Source organism: Mchenga conophoros, linkage group LG18 (genome assembly GCF_057382185.1).
Source record: "Mchenga conophoros isolate Kocher_MC1m ecotype Shallow Benthic linkage group LG18, M_conophoros_male_GT1.1, whole genome shotgun sequence".
Lineage (NCBI taxonomy): Eukaryota > Metazoa > Chordata > Actinopteri > Cichliformes > Cichlidae > Mchenga > Mchenga conophoros.
Window position 1 is genome coordinate 17,752,141 of NC_140543.1, and position 17,422 is coordinate 17,769,562.

General features: G+C 42.8%; 1 protein-coding gene across 8 annotated transcripts in view; it reads left to right on the forward strand.

Moving 5' to 3' along the window:
• adgrl2b.1 (adhesion G protein-coupled receptor L2b, tandem duplicate 1) overlaps positions 1-17,422 on the forward strand; it is a 92,030-nt gene that overhangs the window by 37,595 nt on the left and 37,013 nt on the right. For all 8 annotated transcript variants that reach the window (XM_085255935.1, XM_085255937.1, XM_085255938.1 and 5 more), the window contains exons 4-6: positions 4,123-4,232; positions 7,729-8,529; positions 16,382-16,681. In XM_085255935.1, coding sequence (XP_085112061.1) covers positions 4,123-4,232; positions 7,729-8,529; positions 16,382-16,681 — 1,211 coding nt within the window. The remainder of the gene's footprint in view (positions 1-4,122; positions 4,233-7,728; positions 8,530-16,381; positions 16,682-17,422) is intronic.

Sequence of the window (17,422 nt, forward strand, 5' to 3'; positions counted from 1 at the left end):
CTGGGATTTTTCCCTGCTTCGCTCTCTTCTGTATTTACTCCCATGAGGGATAGATCAAATCCAGCAATCTTATTCTGTCTTTCTAAATTTACAGCACCGCCTCAGTACGCTCACATAGTAACATGCTGCTGACAGTGTCCATGCCCCTCGGTTTGACTGCAACCTGCCACACTGTGCGCCACATCTGTTGACAAGTCAGACTCTCACTCGCCGAAGCTACACTTCAAACTTATCTCAATTGAAGATTCCCTGGAGGCAGTGTGCGAGTGAAGGCTTTGAGAAGAGTCTGCACCACAAGCCCTTAACCAGAATTATTCTAATGATTCAGATCAGAGGAAATGGGCTCCTGACCGTAATTAAAGTTGATGTGATAACTGGGGATGTTAAAGCAGTCACAAAGCTTTGGCAGACACTGATCAGCCCTCCTTCAGTCTGCAGGAAACCAGAACAAGAACAACTAAGACAACATTGACACAGACTCCCCTGCCAGAATCATCAAGATTAACAAAAGGCAATAGCTCCACGGACATAAACAAACATATTAAACAAGATTGGGGAGACAGAAACAGTGGGGAGCCTGCTGCACAGAGTGGCAGTTTTTGCCGGTTTGGAAATTGCGATAGAAAGTATTCATCAACCGCCTGTTTTTCCACAACAACAACAAAAAACCAACTAACAGGAATCAAATGGCTTGATTTTCAGCATCTACATCAAAGTGTTTTGTCAAGTGAAATGTTTTGTTGTTCACGCAAAAAAGTGTTTGGATGAAAGATGCATGAAGGAACTGATGGAACCTCAGGTTTGTAGGTCACTTTAATATTCAGGTGATCATCCCCTCAGAGATGTACTGTAAATGGACGGTATGTCTGACCTTTCTCTCTGTCTGCTCTTCTCCCTCCGTATCTCAGTTGGCCACCAGCACAAATGCAAAAATACGCCTGTTTTGCTGACTTCCGTTACCTTATTTCAACGGCCGCCCATTCCGTGACCTGTTACAAAATGCCCGAATAAAACTTTTACCAGATCAAAGGTGCAGCGTTTTCATGCGAGACTTCAAGGACTTTCATTAGATTGTGCTCGGTGCAATAAAGATTGCATGCAGTGATTTCAGCTGCAGTTTAAAACAGAGGAAGACTGTCAGGATGCTTTGCAACAACACATCTGCTGTTCTCCAGAGCACTAGGACTAAAACTTAAAGCTGAATAAATGCCACAGTGGGTTCATTAGTATTTATATCCTTTACTTGAAGGTACACCGATCGATATTTTGTAGTTACAATGAATCAAGCGATAATGTGCAATGTGAAGGGTTTTCTCTTGTAACGATGAACCCTTCAGAGCATCGGCCCCCAACTCTCCAGTTATCCCTCCGTTCATCTTTTAACTCCTGGCTTTGGTTTCCTGGACTGCATCAGACTCACTGCACGTCTCTGTCTGTAACCACAGGCTGTATATAAATGATGGAAGTAGCCACCATGATAGTGAAGTCCCATTATGAGGCTTTGAAATGAGCATCTTGGCCATCTTGACGTTCTTAGACCGGATCTGGATCTGACAGAGAAATCGACCATCCATTTATCTATTCATCCATTTTCTTAACCACTTATCCAATTCAGGGTCACGGCAGAGCTGCAGCCCATCCCAGCTACAGGGTACACCCTAGACAGTCCATCATGGCCTCATTAAGAGAGTGTTTTTACTGCGGTCATAAATCAAGCGAGCAGCGGGGTCATTTCAGTACAGTTTGACCTCTTTTTGCAACCAGGAATCACCCACTACTGACCGACCATTATCCAAAATGCAAGTTTAAACGACAGCTACACTTTAGACAATGCTAAGGCACTTCCATTTTTATATACAGTCTGCATCTCCAACAAACGACTCAGTGAAACACACAAGTCCTCAGCTGGAGACCCATATAATTATAGCTGCAGGTAACAGAGACCAAAACAGCGCTTAAAGGACACCAAATGATCTCTAATGTTTCAGCGCTTTGTGTAGTTAGGCAGGCGTTTCTGTATTTTTCTACCCTTATTTGACCAAAAAGTGGGGAAAAAAACAAAAAGTGGCACCCACGCTACAGCTTTTAAGAGCAGATCGCTTTTCATTTAGAAACTCCTGCTTGTGTTTGGGTAATAAGTAGGTAGATTTTCTTACTTACTGACCCAGAAATAATGTCCACTGATTGCTGCTTTTGAGCTCTCTTAAGACCAGGAGTGCTCACCAAAAAGTGAATGCCAGCCCAAGGTTTACTCGTCTTTTACTGTTTTGCTTTGTTTTTTTTGTTTTTTTTAAATCACTTTGCATTCTCTGCCTCCTCCGACAGCTGCACTCCTGTTTCCTTTGCCAGGTAGGGTTTCCAGCATCCGCTAATTCAGCTACCCGGGGAAAGTTCCTGATATTTGTGGAAAAATAAAAAGTGCTGTCCTGTTTCTGTTTTGGTTGTGCAGTCAAGCCTTTATTTCCTCTGGAAGATTTTGTACCACGTGGCAGACAGAACTCATCAAAGTGACTGTGCACGTAATGATAAGTTGTAATGATAAGCCCAACGCATGCAAGCATTGAAAATAAATGACTCACTGAAAAATGCTCACTTTCAAGGAATATGTTACTCTGCTGTGAATGTTTTTAGTGACTTGATATTGGTTACTCATCTATAGGCAACACCTAAATACGGTAGTTTTATCTCTCTGATATACTCTTGTAAATCCTCTGAAAATAAGTACAAGCACAAAATGAATTACACAAGCAATTTACAAATACCTGCAACCATATTACTTGATTAAATATACCCTCTATCACCGGGGCTGTCGTCGGTCCGGCTCATAAACTCATAACGTAGAAGTAGATCAAATATGTTGGGGTGCATTTTAATCAAGTGTGTTGTTCTTATCTGCCGTCAGTCAGTTCACATTTTGATGCAGTGACCCTTCTCCTTTGCAGCAGCCCTCTTGAGCATTCACTGCAGTGAAGCCACAAAAGCACCTCTCCTAAGTGCAGCTGGCAGCGTTAGTGTCAGTGATGTTGAAACCGTGGCCAATGATGCCGATGCTATTTGTTAACTCCTTAATGGGAGCCCCCACCCCCACACCGTATAACGTTTATAATCCATTAGTTTGAAGAAAATGGCTCTTGTTGTTAAGATGCATGCTCTGTCTCTTAATGCACACACATTTACCTTTACGTTCATTAATTCGACCAGAGCCAAAAAGTGCACTGTCATGGTTTCGTGTGGTTGCCGTGCAGCACGACTCCCATTTGCAGCGACAGGAAGCTTCTCGAATGACTAATGGTTCTTTGTCCGGTCTTCAAATGTACGTCCAACTTGAATTTGTGCTTCAGACCTTCTGAAAAATTTATCTGAGGCTTGCAAATTGCTTAATGTCCTATTTTGGTGCCATTTTCTGTCTTTCTTTCTTTCTGTCTTGCTTTTTTCTGGCTCGCCTCTGTCACTGGTGACATTCTCAATCCCTCCATCTCAGCAGAGCTTGATTGAAGTGGAGCCAATTTCAGCCTATGCAGTATTTAAACAAACTCAATCCACTGCTGTTCTTTTCCTTCCCCACCTCCCCTCCTTTTCTTCTGATTTACTCGAACTTTTTCAGCACCCAGAAACATCTGCTAACATGCACGCATACCGTCTCTGCAATCCGCACGTCAGACTCTGACTTAGGGACACCATTTCACACTGCAAGGCCTCTCATCGAAATGACGCTCTCGTGCCATGCAGAGGAGCTGCTGTTGCACTAGAGGCCAGCCATTCATGTCCACTGCATGTCACCGCCACCTGTCGCGTGTGTCTTAATGAATGTCTTCTCTTTCAATAGCGGTGCGAAGACTAATTCCTAACATGCCTTTAGCAGCTCTTTCGCTCTGTCGTTCATCACATCATGCTCATTTACTCTTCCTTAATGTTTTCATTCCTCTCTCTGTTTGCAAAGGTTTAAACTTGAGTGCATTTGTGACAGCTCCGGCTGGGATTTGATCAATTACAGTGTAGCTGTAACGATGAACTTTCTCCCCCCTCCCGGCCTCATCTTTGTTATTAATGTTATCTTTGAGGAGTGTTCTTGCTGTGGGTAGTCATGATGAAATCTCTGGTCAATCTTTTTTTCTTCTTTAGGTGCAACAACCGTACGCAGTGCGTGGTTGTCACTGGCTCTGATGTCTTTCCCGATCCATGCCCTGGCACCTACAAGTACTTAGAGGTCCAGTATGAGTGTGTTCCATATAGTAAGTACCGCTATCCAAATCTCATACTGAAATCTTACTGTGTGCAATTGAAAATGGTGTGATGTAACCGCTGTGTCTCATCATTTGCAAGTATTTTGCAGTTCGCCCTTACGGACGGTGCTCCCGCTGATGTATTTGAAACGGGATTGTAGCATTAATGACGCTAAGTTATGTTGAAATATGAAGTGTTTTGGTCATTTAAAGCTCCAGTTCACCCCAATAATGAAAACAAAAATCGAAATTACATTTAATGGAATCCACCCATGCAGGCCGTTTTAGACGTTTAAATCACCTTATTTGACATCCGTTTGACCCTAATTCTGGCTCTGGTTCCAAATAACTGGATTAATTAAAGGCTTCTTTTTTTTTTGTAATGACCATCCTGCCTTAGTCTTATTCGGGAAACATTCAAGAAGCTTTATTCCTGTTTTCACTTGACCCTGCCTGATAAAATAGCAACTCTCACTGCTGGCAGTTTGGTTAATGTTAAGTTTGCAAGAGCAAAAATGTCTTTTATGAAGCTGAGGTCCACCAGGCGTTCTCTGACAGGGTCAAATAAAATGTTACACGCAACGCACAAAAAGCAGATTTGAGTCTGGTTTCGGATCCATATATAAAGCTCCATCCCTGTCTGCAGCGGTGATGTATTTGTGCAGCACGCGGGACTGAAAAGTCGTAATTAAAGTATTTCAATAGCAAAATCTCTTTCAGGAGCAGAATTGCTGTTTGTCTGGATAAACCGCAGCGCTTACTGTCAAGAGTTATCGCTGGAACTACTTTCCACTGAACAAACAGCCGTAGTAAAAGGTTCCCCCCCCCCCCCCTTTTTTTTCCCCTTTTGTAAAACTGTCTCTTTTGTATTTGGCTTCTAGCAGAAATTTCAGCAGTTTTCACGAGCAAAACAAAACACCTACAAAAAAAAAAGAAAATAAAATCCCAAAACTATCTGCATGAGGTGATACCATTAGGAGTGTGGAAGAAAATATGTTTACTGGTAATTTCGTTGAGCTGACCTTCCACCGGTCTTAACTTGAGATTTGTTGTCTTTCGCCGAGATGTTACAAATAATTGGGTACACTGGTTTTTGCTTTTGTTTTGTTTTTTGCATTCATACAGTGTGTTCAGTCATTTAATTTGAGAACACATTGAATAAGAGGCAGATTAAAAATTAAAATGAATGTGCATCTGCTCTTAGATTAAACCAGAACTCATGTATTCAGCTGTGAAGTGTCTCTAGTATTCCATTATGAAAGTGGCTTAATTAAATCGCTTGAGAGTTGGTTGGTTTGTTTCTGGTGTCTAGTTTAACTAAATCTACCTTAAGAGTGTTATAGACTAGTTTATAAAAAGTTAGTCCAGGCTTCATTTAAATCCTTCGTATTTAAATTGATGAAATGTAAACATATTCAGAAATATTCACTCTTTTTTCTTCTTCTTCTTTCAAACAGACCTCCCTTTCACCTCCTGTCTAATCCCCCCGACTAACCTCTTTGCTCTTGATTTTTTTTTCTCCTTCCTTTCAACATTCGATCTCTCACATATTGTCTCCAGCCTCCCCCCACCCCATTCCTCTGCCCCAGTATATGCAGCTTCGACAGCCCACTAAAGAAACTCCATATTAGGCCGAATATCCATCAGTCATCTCATGTGCTGTTGCTCTCTTTGGCTCATTTGAGAGTTTGGTCTGTAACATTAGCACCGTGTCATGTTTTACGTGTGTGGGCGAGCGAGTTTGGAAGCGAGTTTTGATTTGTGTTTATAAAGTTTGAACAAATTCCACCCGCAGTCAATACAAGCCAAAAATAATTACTGTGCTGTTTCTCTAAGAATGTTATCCATCTAAATATGAGCCGAACTTTGAGATTTCTATTCTCCTGCCACCTAGGGGGAAGCATTTTTAGAGGGATTTGCTCTGCTTTTGCAGTGGCCAGTGCATTATTTTGTTGGCAGACAAAGACGACGAAAACGAAACGTTTAATGCACTGGAAAACACGGCGCGTAGCTCGTCTCTGGTCATATAACTTGTCTGTTTTTATATCCTAGGGACGAGAGGCCGTTTTCACTAACAAACATCCTTGTTTTCTTTCCCTCCTCCAGCTCTTCCTCCCTAAGCAGCGCTGCAGTTCATCTCATGGTCATTCCCTCAGACTAATTCTTCTCTTTGTACCTGGTAGTTGACTCATGATAACCTTTCTCTCCCTTTTTCGCACTCTTTTTTTGCTTTCTTTTCCAATGCCTGAAATAGAAGTGGAGCAAAAAGGTAAATGAGTGGTCTGGTCCTTCCCTCCCCCTCCTTTGGCTCCTTGTTCTGTGGTGTTGAGTACAGCTCCCCCTTCACGTCTTCCCCCCCTCCTCTCCTGATTGCCTCTCCTGTCAAATGCTAAACCCATAGGAGGATTGTTTGCACCCACGGAGTCCAAATGGACACAATTTCAAATGACATCCGCGGTCATTAAACGTAGTTTTTCCCTGACAGTGTGACAGAAATCACCAACTGTCCGGTGTCGATTTGTTCCAGAACCCTGAAGAATCACTAGTTGTGTGTATATATTCTTATTTGGCTCAGTCGTAGTTTGCTTGGCCCAACTTCTGCTGCACCCATAGCACGTGATGTGAAATAGCAGTGATGGCTGAGTGAGATTGGCACAGGCTGAACAAAAAGTTTGAAGAAAAAAAACCAAACAGCGATTCACTGTGTTCCCTTTGTTTTTTGCTTTTTTAAAATCCAGAACCAATTAATTTAAAAGCAGCTAAACGGGAACCTTGCCATGGCCTCCCTCACCCATCAGTGGTTACTCTGTCTTTTTGCCACAGAAGTAGTGAAAATCCTTTACCACTGTTGCCTCCCCCCTCCCCTCCAACCTCCACTTTCATTTTTTACCTTCTGCTTTGCTGCCGCCACCACCACCATTAACAACCTGTTGTTCACTCCTATCGAAAGACGTGAAGCCCGTTACCCCTTATCATTTCGGTTTATGACCTCAGTCATGTGAGTATGCATGTGCAGTGTGTCCATATACCCAGCTGTTCGTGTGCCATTTGACATCACAACAGACTGGTATTTTTCGAAACAAGTTCCAATCGAAACACTGTGAACCCTACTTCTTATTTCCATTTCCCACGTCTTTCGTTTGCAGGATTTTTCCTTTTTCTTTGTGTTCTCATTTTTGTTTTGTTTTGTCCCCGTTAGGATGTATCAGCAGACCCCTGAGATGCAAGTTCTCTCAACCACACGTTTCTCATTGTGAACAATCGCTGTTGATACATGCATTTGTTTTCTTTTCTTTTTTTCCCTGCTCATTAGCGGTAGTACAAAAGCACTAGTTTAAAGATTCCTCCAAAATCACAGTCCCTGATCTTTTTTGTCCTGCACTCAAGTCGCACAGCAGCGAGAATGATGCCTGTCAAATAATACTGTTTTTTTTTTTTTTTTTTCTTTTCTCAAAAGTATATAAATTCTTGCCTTATTTTGTTTCACTCTCTTCTCTGTCACTAGTTTTCATTTGTCCCGGGACTCTGAAGAGTATCGGCGCCGCCACCTTCCTGTTTGAAGGCGAGCAGCAGGCCGGCTCGTGGTGCAAAGACCCGCTGCAGGCCGGAGACAAAATTTTCTTCATGCCCTGGACGCCATACCGCACTGACACCCTCATCGAATACGCCTCTCTGGAGGATTTAAAAAATGGTCGCCAGACGACCACCTATAAACTGCCGCACCGTGTCGACGGGACGGGCTTCGTCGCTTATGACGGCGCCATCTTCTTTAACAAGGAGCGCACGCGCAACATTGTCAAGTTCGACCTGCGCACGCGCATCAAAAGCGGCGAGGCCATCGTTAACAATGCCAACTACCACGACACCTCTCCCTACCGCTGGGGTGGCAAGACCGACATTGACCTCGCAGTAGACGAGCGGGGCTTGTGGGTAATCTACGCCACAGAGCAGAACAATGGCCGCATAGTGGTGAGCCAGCTCAACCCTTACACGCTCCGCTTCGAAGCCACCTGGGAGACGGCTTACGACAAACGCTCTGCCTCCAACGCCTTCATGGTATGCGGCGTGCTGCACGTAGTACGCTCCACCTATGAGGAGAACGAGAGCGAGGCGAGCCGGAGCCAAATCGATTACATCTACAACACCAAGCTGAGCCAGGGCGAGTACACAGACATCCTGTTCCCCAACCAGTACCAGTACATCACCGCTGTGGATTACAACCCCAGGGACAACCAGCTGTACGTGTGGAATAACTTTTACATCCTGCGCTACGACCTGGATTTCGGGCCGCCGGATCCCGCCGAAGGTGAGAGCTGCTTCATTGTTGTTTAGTCTTTGTCTAATTCTTCTGTTGTTTGGCTGCAGTGTGGGATGTCACAGATGGCTGCCTTTTAATTTTGGATGCAAGTCAGGTGTGATATATAAAAAAAAAAAAGCGTTGCATTAGTCTTGGGGAAAGGGCTCATTTGCAGACAGAAATTACACATTCACCTTGGAATGAGGGATAGCTCCCAGTGGGGCTTGCATCGCAACCAAAAAAACAGCTCCTTTATTACCATGAGGCAAGCCGAGGCACTCCTTCCAGCTGAAGTTTGGACCCTATCAAATTCTTTAATCTCGGGCCTTATCCAAAACCATTATGAACACGGCCCTCCTGAACTCGCCTCTATTGCTGGGAATATGCTTGAGAGGTATTGTGCACAGTACGACACAGGTTATCCTCTCCCTCTTTACCTCGGGTTTTCAATTTGTTGCCATGGTTACCTCATCAACTTCACAGAGGCCATTTTTGCAACAGATCAGAAGATAATCGCTACCCTATTGTGGGATAATATTTTTAAAAATCGCCAGACTGAGGTGTGGGAGACTTATGTACCACTCGGTGAATCACAAGCAGGAGAGTGGCTGGAAAGCGATTACGCCGAAGAATCTCGTCTCGGGGGCTGTGGGGTGGGGAGGGGGGGGGCTTAAATTAATCTGTGAAGTGCGGAGAGGCGACATACGTGTCACCACACTGCGGCCTTACATCCAGCTGATAATGGGTTTAATTGCCTGACTGCTGCCATCTTATCCCATAAAGCTCGGCTTCTCTAAGTCTTCTGTATGAAGTGTGGAAAACAAGAATCTTGACCTGACTCGACGATACGTTAGAAGCTCAGGTTGCCCTCAGGCAGTGGTCCGGATTAGGTTATGATTTTTTAACTTCTGGATATTCGGGAGGGGCTACGCACAGCGGTGGGGGAAATCTGATTCCTGACCTGAGCTGTTGAAAAGTGGCGAGGGGGGTAGGGTGGGGGCGGTTTGCCGCTGACGTCTCAATGGAGGCTGTGTGCTCCTGAACTCTGGCCTCTTGTCAACACGTCTGTTTGTTTTCCCGCTGTTCCCTGGAATCTCCCCCGGCATGATAACTCGACACCCAAGGGAGGCTCCGGGTTTGTGTCTGAGTCGCGGAACAACCAAAGCCTCAATTAAGAGTATGTTGGAGAAGATATGAAAAATACTCCCAACTTTAATGAGTTCGTCATGCATGCAAACTGCCTGCTCAACTCCTCACGTCCTGATGTATGTAAATGTAATTAACAACTGAATTATCATAATTACCCTCCTTGTCTCAAAAGGAGTCTTGGGGAGAGGAGAAAAGTGGCCATCACAGAGCATTTTCAATGAAGGGCCTAATGTGCTCCCTCAGCTACTGCAATGGCTCGGTAAACATAAATGCCACTGAGGCCTGGTGTTGCCACTTGCTGCAGCAACAGTGCATTTAATCAAGAAACCCCAAAGAACATAGCTGTTGATTTCACTCATTATTCGAAGTGCGGGCTTCCTGCCACTGTTCCGTTATTGGGATCCAATCAGAAATGTGTCTTTGCAGCAGAACTTGTCAGTGTGGTTCATTAAGTGCGCCTTATGAGAACATTATGAAATGTTGCGAGCTCGAGTAGGAGAGAGGAAGCATCTGTAGATGCCAAGGCCAGCAGCAGCAGCATGCCAGATCCCGTGAATGGCACTTGAAAATAATTGGTTCTTGTTTATTAGGTTTTTTTCAGATTTACACCTTTAACTTCTTTACTGTGTAGCTATTAGGATTTATTGCTGCCCATGATATGCCGTTGAATTAAACAACCTATTCTGCAGGGTAATCTAATGGTGCTGAAATAATGTCTCTCTCTCTCTCTCTGAAACTGTGGGGCACTTGAGGCGTAAAGGAAATTAATTGTGCCCATTAAGATTCATCGACCACAGAGTGAAGTTACCTCGAACACCAAACCCAATGTATCTCTCTCCTTTTTAGAGCTCGTGTAATACAATGAACGTCGGTGTCCTTTTCTGTCAGAAGCATCAACCTTGGCCGTAGTGCTCATCCTACAGAGGCGCTGAAACGCTAGCAGGATTAGGGGTTTATATTAAGTTGTTTTTTTTGTTTTTTTTAGCAAACTGATCAAAGCAGAAAATAATTGACCTTAGCAACTTGTCTATATTTCCTTTACCTTGTGTTGGTAACAGTGCAGGTTTCTTAATTCGGGCCCCGGGTTGAGGTGATTAGCTCGGATCATTCCCCAAATCGATCGCTCTCGCCTATTGCTCTAAATAATTTGCGCAAGTTTAGAGGAAACTTCTATGCTCTGCTAATGCGTTGAGAACACGAAAAGCTCTGGTCAATATCTGGAGAGTCTACCTTCTCAGTGCCCGTAGTTACAGAACCAAGAGGGACAGCGGTAATGTATTCTCTGTGATGTGCAGAGACATTAGCGGATTTCAGTCCGAACAGCTCAGAAGTCAATCAAAAGGACCAGTAATTGCAGAAAGCTTTTCATGCGAACAAGGAGAGAAAACAGAAAATGAATTTGTCTTTTAGGTAGCATCGATTTGAGGTCTTAAAGACAAGAGGCATAAAATTATTGGCTTTATCCGAAACGCTTAGCTCCTTGGAATAGCATGGTAGCAGTGAGCAATAAGTGGGCTCTCTGCTAAATTACAAAACAATTATTATCATATCCTGCATGCGGCGCATATCTGTCGGCTAAATCCAGCTGTGCGCCATGCTGCACTTTGGTTTGCTTTCATATCTCAGAACGACGCCTCCAGGTGTGCCTTCAAGACGGAGGACATTTATAGATGTGTCATGCACTAAGCCTGTGTTCCACCCTCTGATGCATGATGTTTGGCAACAGAAATAGGGGCTCCAGAGAATGAGTCGGGGATTTGGAACAGCTCTAATTGTTCTGCTTGGTGGATTATGACAGGAAAACTTTTTTCAGTGGACCTTATAGGCCTATATGACAGAGGGTTTTGGGGTGTTTTGCTCAGAGTGTATTTCTGTCTGCGCATATATCTTCCTGTCTGCATGCATGTGTCTGTATTGTGAGCCGCTCTGCCATCCTTCTGACTCAGACTGTCAGGTTGTGACTGTGCTATGTCTGCTGCTCCACGGTATTCAGTTTCAGGCCTCATAAATTACCCCACACAGACATAGGATATGTCGGGCAGAGCCTTTTTCTGTCTTCTGCTCTTTAAAGAATAAGTGTCAATAAAGCAGTCAGCCCTACAACAATTTCATAATAACTCCACTTTTTGTACTTTTAGGAGGAATAATGACATGAACTTTGGCATCGGATCAGAAAGTACACATGGATTGTTTTGCGGTTTTTTTTGTACCCTGCATGCCAAGCTCAAGTCACGAAAGCTTGAATCAGGCAGAAGAGCATTAGTGCATATAAACAGCCTAATGCAAAATTCATGACTTCTGGGATTTGTTTCTGTCATTAATTACCAGCAGTGGCTTTAGGTAAAGAGGCAAAAAACCAACTGTAGCTTCTGCGTGGCTCTTTTCCTCCCCCTCGCTGTGGAGTCAGGCCAATCAAACCACACATGGATACACGAGGACCCCCACATGGAGTCACGGTGGGCTAAGCTACCAGCTGCTGGCTGCAGTCTTATTTTTACCCATCAGACTGTACATTATTTACCATGCTTCCTTCTTCCATTCATTACAAATCTATCAACTCGTATAGCTCCGAAAAGGAATCCTGGTAATGCAAGGATGATTTCTAACCGATGGCAATGATTTCCTTTCAGCTGTGTGGGTCTGTTTGTTCGTCTACTGTGAGGATTAGCCTTGTAAGTGATTCAGCTTCAAAACTGAAAGCAATTAAAACAGCTTGATTTGACTGCAGCTGTCATTGCTTTTCCCTTAATAGCAAGTATTAGGCAGCTTATGATGCATTTATTCTGGTGTCTATCTGGACAGGTACATAGTTTTTACTGCTCTCGCTCGATGTGTGTAATTTGATATGGGAAAAAAAAAAAAAAAACCCAAAAACACACTGTTTTAGTACAGCCGTGTCAGCTATAAAAGCAAGGACAAACAGAGTGTCTAGACCTCTGATCATCTGATTATGGTTTAATATTTTTTGTCATCTTCCTCTCGGATACGTAAATGACTCTGGGGGGCTATAAAGTGATAAAACTAATTCTGTTCCATCTCCAGTGTCTTGATGGATGATCTTGCATAATGGTTTTCCTTCCTTTTAGCTCTGTTTTAATTTACACACTCTGTTTTGACACTGGTGACAGTCATTTTTCAAGCATTCAATCTCAAACTCTTCCATTATTTACAAGAGGTATTATTCACCATATGTCAACAGTATGCCTTTGGTGTCAGATTGCCCATAAAGAGCGACTTCGCTGCCTCTCGAGAGAAATGGTAGCTAATTGGTGCAGCCCTCTCTTGGTTGAGTGCTATCAGAGGACACAGGGCTCTTACTGGAGGGGAATTTGCTCTTTGCAATCAAAGGAAAATTGTAGCGAGCATGGTGCACAGACATCAAAATAACCCCTCAGATGCATCGACATCTGATAAGCACATTACTGGATGTACTACTGAATAGATATTTGATGTTCTTGGTGTTATTCTCAGTCACATTGTGATATGAAACCCAAGACATGATGACTATAAGCAGCTACAAAGATGGTATCACGTCTTTGATTAGAATAAAAATCGCTCTTGACATCAGAGTACCACTCCTAATTACAGTGATACGAGTCCATGACTCTCCCTGACAGTCTCTTACAAGAGACAATGACCATCTAATAGTAAATGATGTATATGATCTAATAGTATGAAAAATATTTAGGGATGCCGGCTGCTATAGAGCTGTCGAAATTTGCACCCTGTGCCTGGATAATCAATTTAAAATGCACATGAACATAAACGAATATGACGACCCACAAACTCTGAATCCTTTTTTATAATTTCTCAACGTTACAGATGTGATGATCTTCTCTTTTTTTAAAAACCTTGGGCATTTTTCTTTTATATTAGGGAAGCTATAAGCAATTTAATCACTAATAAGAATAATCAAGTTACAGCTCTGTGTTGGAATACTGAACTGGGAATGCTTTATTGTTATGCGAGGGTTTTGACTCATATATTTGAAATGGCATTGTGTGATGAGTCATATAATCAATTAAGTGATTAACAGAAATAAGTCTGAAGCACTTATTATTAAATATTCATGACTAAATGAGTATTTGTATTGAATTTTTGCACATTTAAATCTCAGCTAGTCTGCTTCAGACTGTGTTGGAGCTAATTGATTGTGTTTGATTTGTTACAAAATCTGATTGGCATTAATTTAAAAAAAGCTATGTTAAAATATGGTAAAAATGCTAAAATAAAATAGTATTAAATAAATAATTGAGCTGTTTTGGTTCACGATGTGAATACGTAAAAGCATCGGAGCCATCAGTTTGAATACATAACATTTAATCACATCTTAAAGCTTAACCATTGCTTAAAATAATTGTTGACAGATTAATTCTGTCAATGATTTTCTCCTAACCTCATCATGGTTTTTCCTTTTCTTTTCTTTTTTTGCTGCAGATCTAAATTGATTAAATCATACAATTGAAAACAAACAACGTTTATGAAAATGGAAAACAAACAGAATATAAATACCGAAAAGCAAACTAAATAGTTCTCAGTACAGGGTAATAAGTTTGGTGCTTTGGTCTCTTGAGTTGGAGAAACAGCGTCTCAGGAGCAGGTTAATCAGGTGAAGCAAGCATGCTGTTACAGCCAGATGCATATTAGAGCTTATATCAGCCTGTGGAAAAGCACAAGTTTGCTCAGGTATGGAGAGGTTTAATATTCTGAAACCTAATTACACTTGCCCTTGTATTGCATTATATGCGTATATTGAATCAACCAAGTCAGCCTATGAATCATCTCACTTCTCCTGAGTCAATAAAAAATCCTCATCTGCAATATATAATATATTTGAAACACCATTTTTTTTGTTTTGTTTTGTTGTTGTTTTTTCTGTAGCATTGTTTTTTATTATCTGATAGCCTCAAAGTTATTTATCTGTAAAGGAATAAATAAAAGTTTGTTTAATGCATCTTCCCAAAAGGTAGAGAGAGGGGGGGGGGAAATCGGATGTCTGTCCACTTTTCTTTTTGATTGCTTTGGTATGTTTTGGCCGTCATTTTTTAGCTTATTCTGCACATTGTCCTGATAACTGAAGGCTATGCTAACTGCTAACTGCACCTTAGCTAATGGTTGTGCATGTGCAGGTGTCAAACACACCAGGACCAAATGAGTGTAAGGTAATTACCCAGAGCTCCTGTCTGGAGGAAAGGTCATTGAGAGAATTGTCACAATTCCGGCACAAATGAGTAACACCCCACTCCACCCACTGTCACACTAATGCTTTTCTCCACTCCCTGCATCACCACATATAACTTATTTAATATATTTAAATATTTTTTTGTCCAGTGAAAACGTACATATTCACCTGACTGGCTGATTAAAGTGGAGACAGTCACCATTCTCAGGAAATGGAGAAATGTGTCTGATGATGGACTGTCAGACAGGATGATATTGCGTTTTCCCATCAGCTCCCAGGGAAACTGAAGACAACCCTATGGTGCCTTTCACAGCGGCAGACCTCATTTTGGGAATCTGCTTTTATCTCAAAATACAATCAAGTGGTTGTGGGCAGAAATGTATGATCATTCATGCAGGAGACAAGTAGCCCAGTATATACACGTAGACCTGTGCACATACACACAATGTGTTTTCCTTTTATTCTTATTGGCTATTCATACTGTATAAAATTTATAGATTTCCCATTTCTGAACCCATTTCCCAGTTATCTCCAGGCTCTGTGCAGCAGATATCCATCTGTGTGCACACAGTGGTTTTAAACAGAGACACACCTGACTAATCGAGCAAACACAAGCACACGTGCACACGTGCACATTCACGCAAAGATTTGCTTCGCAGGGTAACCGTGGACTGAATACAGTGGAATCCCATTATTGCTGATGTATGGTTTTTGCCCAGAGCAGTGCAATTCTCCTTCCGCACACCAGCTTTATCTGAGTGAAAGAGAGATGAACAAGGCAGAAAAAAGGTAAAATGCAGACAGGCTTTGTCTTCATTGTTGATATTTAATCAGTCCAAGGTACTGACTCTGCTGGGAAGAAACTGCTATGTCAAAGGATGCCTGACTGCCATTGCCTTAAGGGGCGATCGTGGCTCAAGAGTTGGGAGTTCGCCTTGTAATCGGAAGGTTGCCGGTTCGAGCCCCGGCTCGGACAGTCTCGGTCGTTGTGTCCTTGGGCAAGACACTTCACCCGTTGCCTACTGGTGGTGGTCAGAGGGCCCGGTGGCGCCAGTGTCCGGCAGTCTCGCCTCTGTCAGTGCGCCCCAGGGCGGCTGTGGCTACAATGTAGCTTGCCATCACCAGTGTGTGAATGGGTGGATGACTGGATATGTAAAGCGCTTTGGTGTCCTTAGGGACTAGTAAAGCGCTATATAAATACAGGCCATTTACCATTTTGTTGTTGTTATTTATGGGCTTAAGTAAAGTATAAAATAGTAAGTGATACTGTTGTGTTTGCATGTTTATCTTGATTTCTTTTAGTAAATGAGCTGGGGGGGGGAGAAAGTGGAAATAAAGAGTGAAAGCCGCACAATGCTTTTATTTCCAGATAATATGGGAAGCAGTAACTCTAGTAATACCAACAAACCATGAGGCTCAAAGCAGATGCAGTCCCCCCCACTGCGAGAAACAGCAGGGGTTCAAGGCGAGGACGTTTATGTCTCGAGCTCTAACAGCGTCACTGCTCTCTCCCTCCCTCTCTCTCTCTAGTGCCAACCACCGAAGACGCCTCTGTCTCGTCTGCCATGCCTAAGACCACAACAATTACCACCACCACTGCCGCGTCCACTGTGAAGGGGCGCGGTGACACCACAGTGGCAGGAGCAGATCCAAGAGATGGCAGAGATCCGTTTGAGGACAGCCGAGGCTTGAGTACCGCTGAGCCCACTATCCCAGAGCTGCCTCCAACACCCAGACGCTTCTGCGAGGCGACTAGGAGGAGAGCCATTGACTGGCCCCAGACCCACACTGGGACTACTGTGGAGAGGCCCTGCCCCAAGGGGACCAGAGGTATTTCCTCCACTTTTCTTGAAACATGAAAATTCAACATTTTGTCTACTGTGTGCCTGCTAGAGGTAGACGTTCTTTTTCTTTTTCTGTAAAAGTATTCCACTGAAGCTTTTAGCAGCCCTGTGACCATAGGGTTTTAACAGAGGAACAGTCTGACATTTAAAGAAATACTTATTCACCCTCTGAAGTGTGGACAAGAAAACCATTGCCTGTGTGTGTGTGTGTGTGTGTGTGTGTGTGTGTGTGTGTGTGTGTGTGTGTGTGTGTGTGTCTATATACAGTCCTCATAGGCATGAATGTTGCTGTAATTCTGGGCTTTTAGTTATTTCTTTATACTGTTGTTTTTCCTGGGTGCAGTGACTATACAGCATACACTTTTAACAAGTTAAGAAAAAAACAAGACAAGACAGTTCAAAAAGTTTGAATTTATTTTGAATTTTCCTAATCAACACAGGGTCAAAAATATACATGCATTTACAGTTTTTGATGCTTAAAGTTCTACAATATATTTTAACTTGACAAAACCAAGGTCTAGTAACTTCTTGTAAGTGGTCATAATTGATTACAACTTGTAATTTCTCTTTGCCAGCATCAAAAGGATTTGTTTGGCAGCACTAATTGGATTAATCAATATCAAAGCACTGGGAAAGAGTTTTAGATTTATATAAGTTTGGAAGGTGTCTTGGAACCAGCCAGTGTACTGCTATAGTTCCAGCTCCAGGCCTGGATAACTGGGGAGAG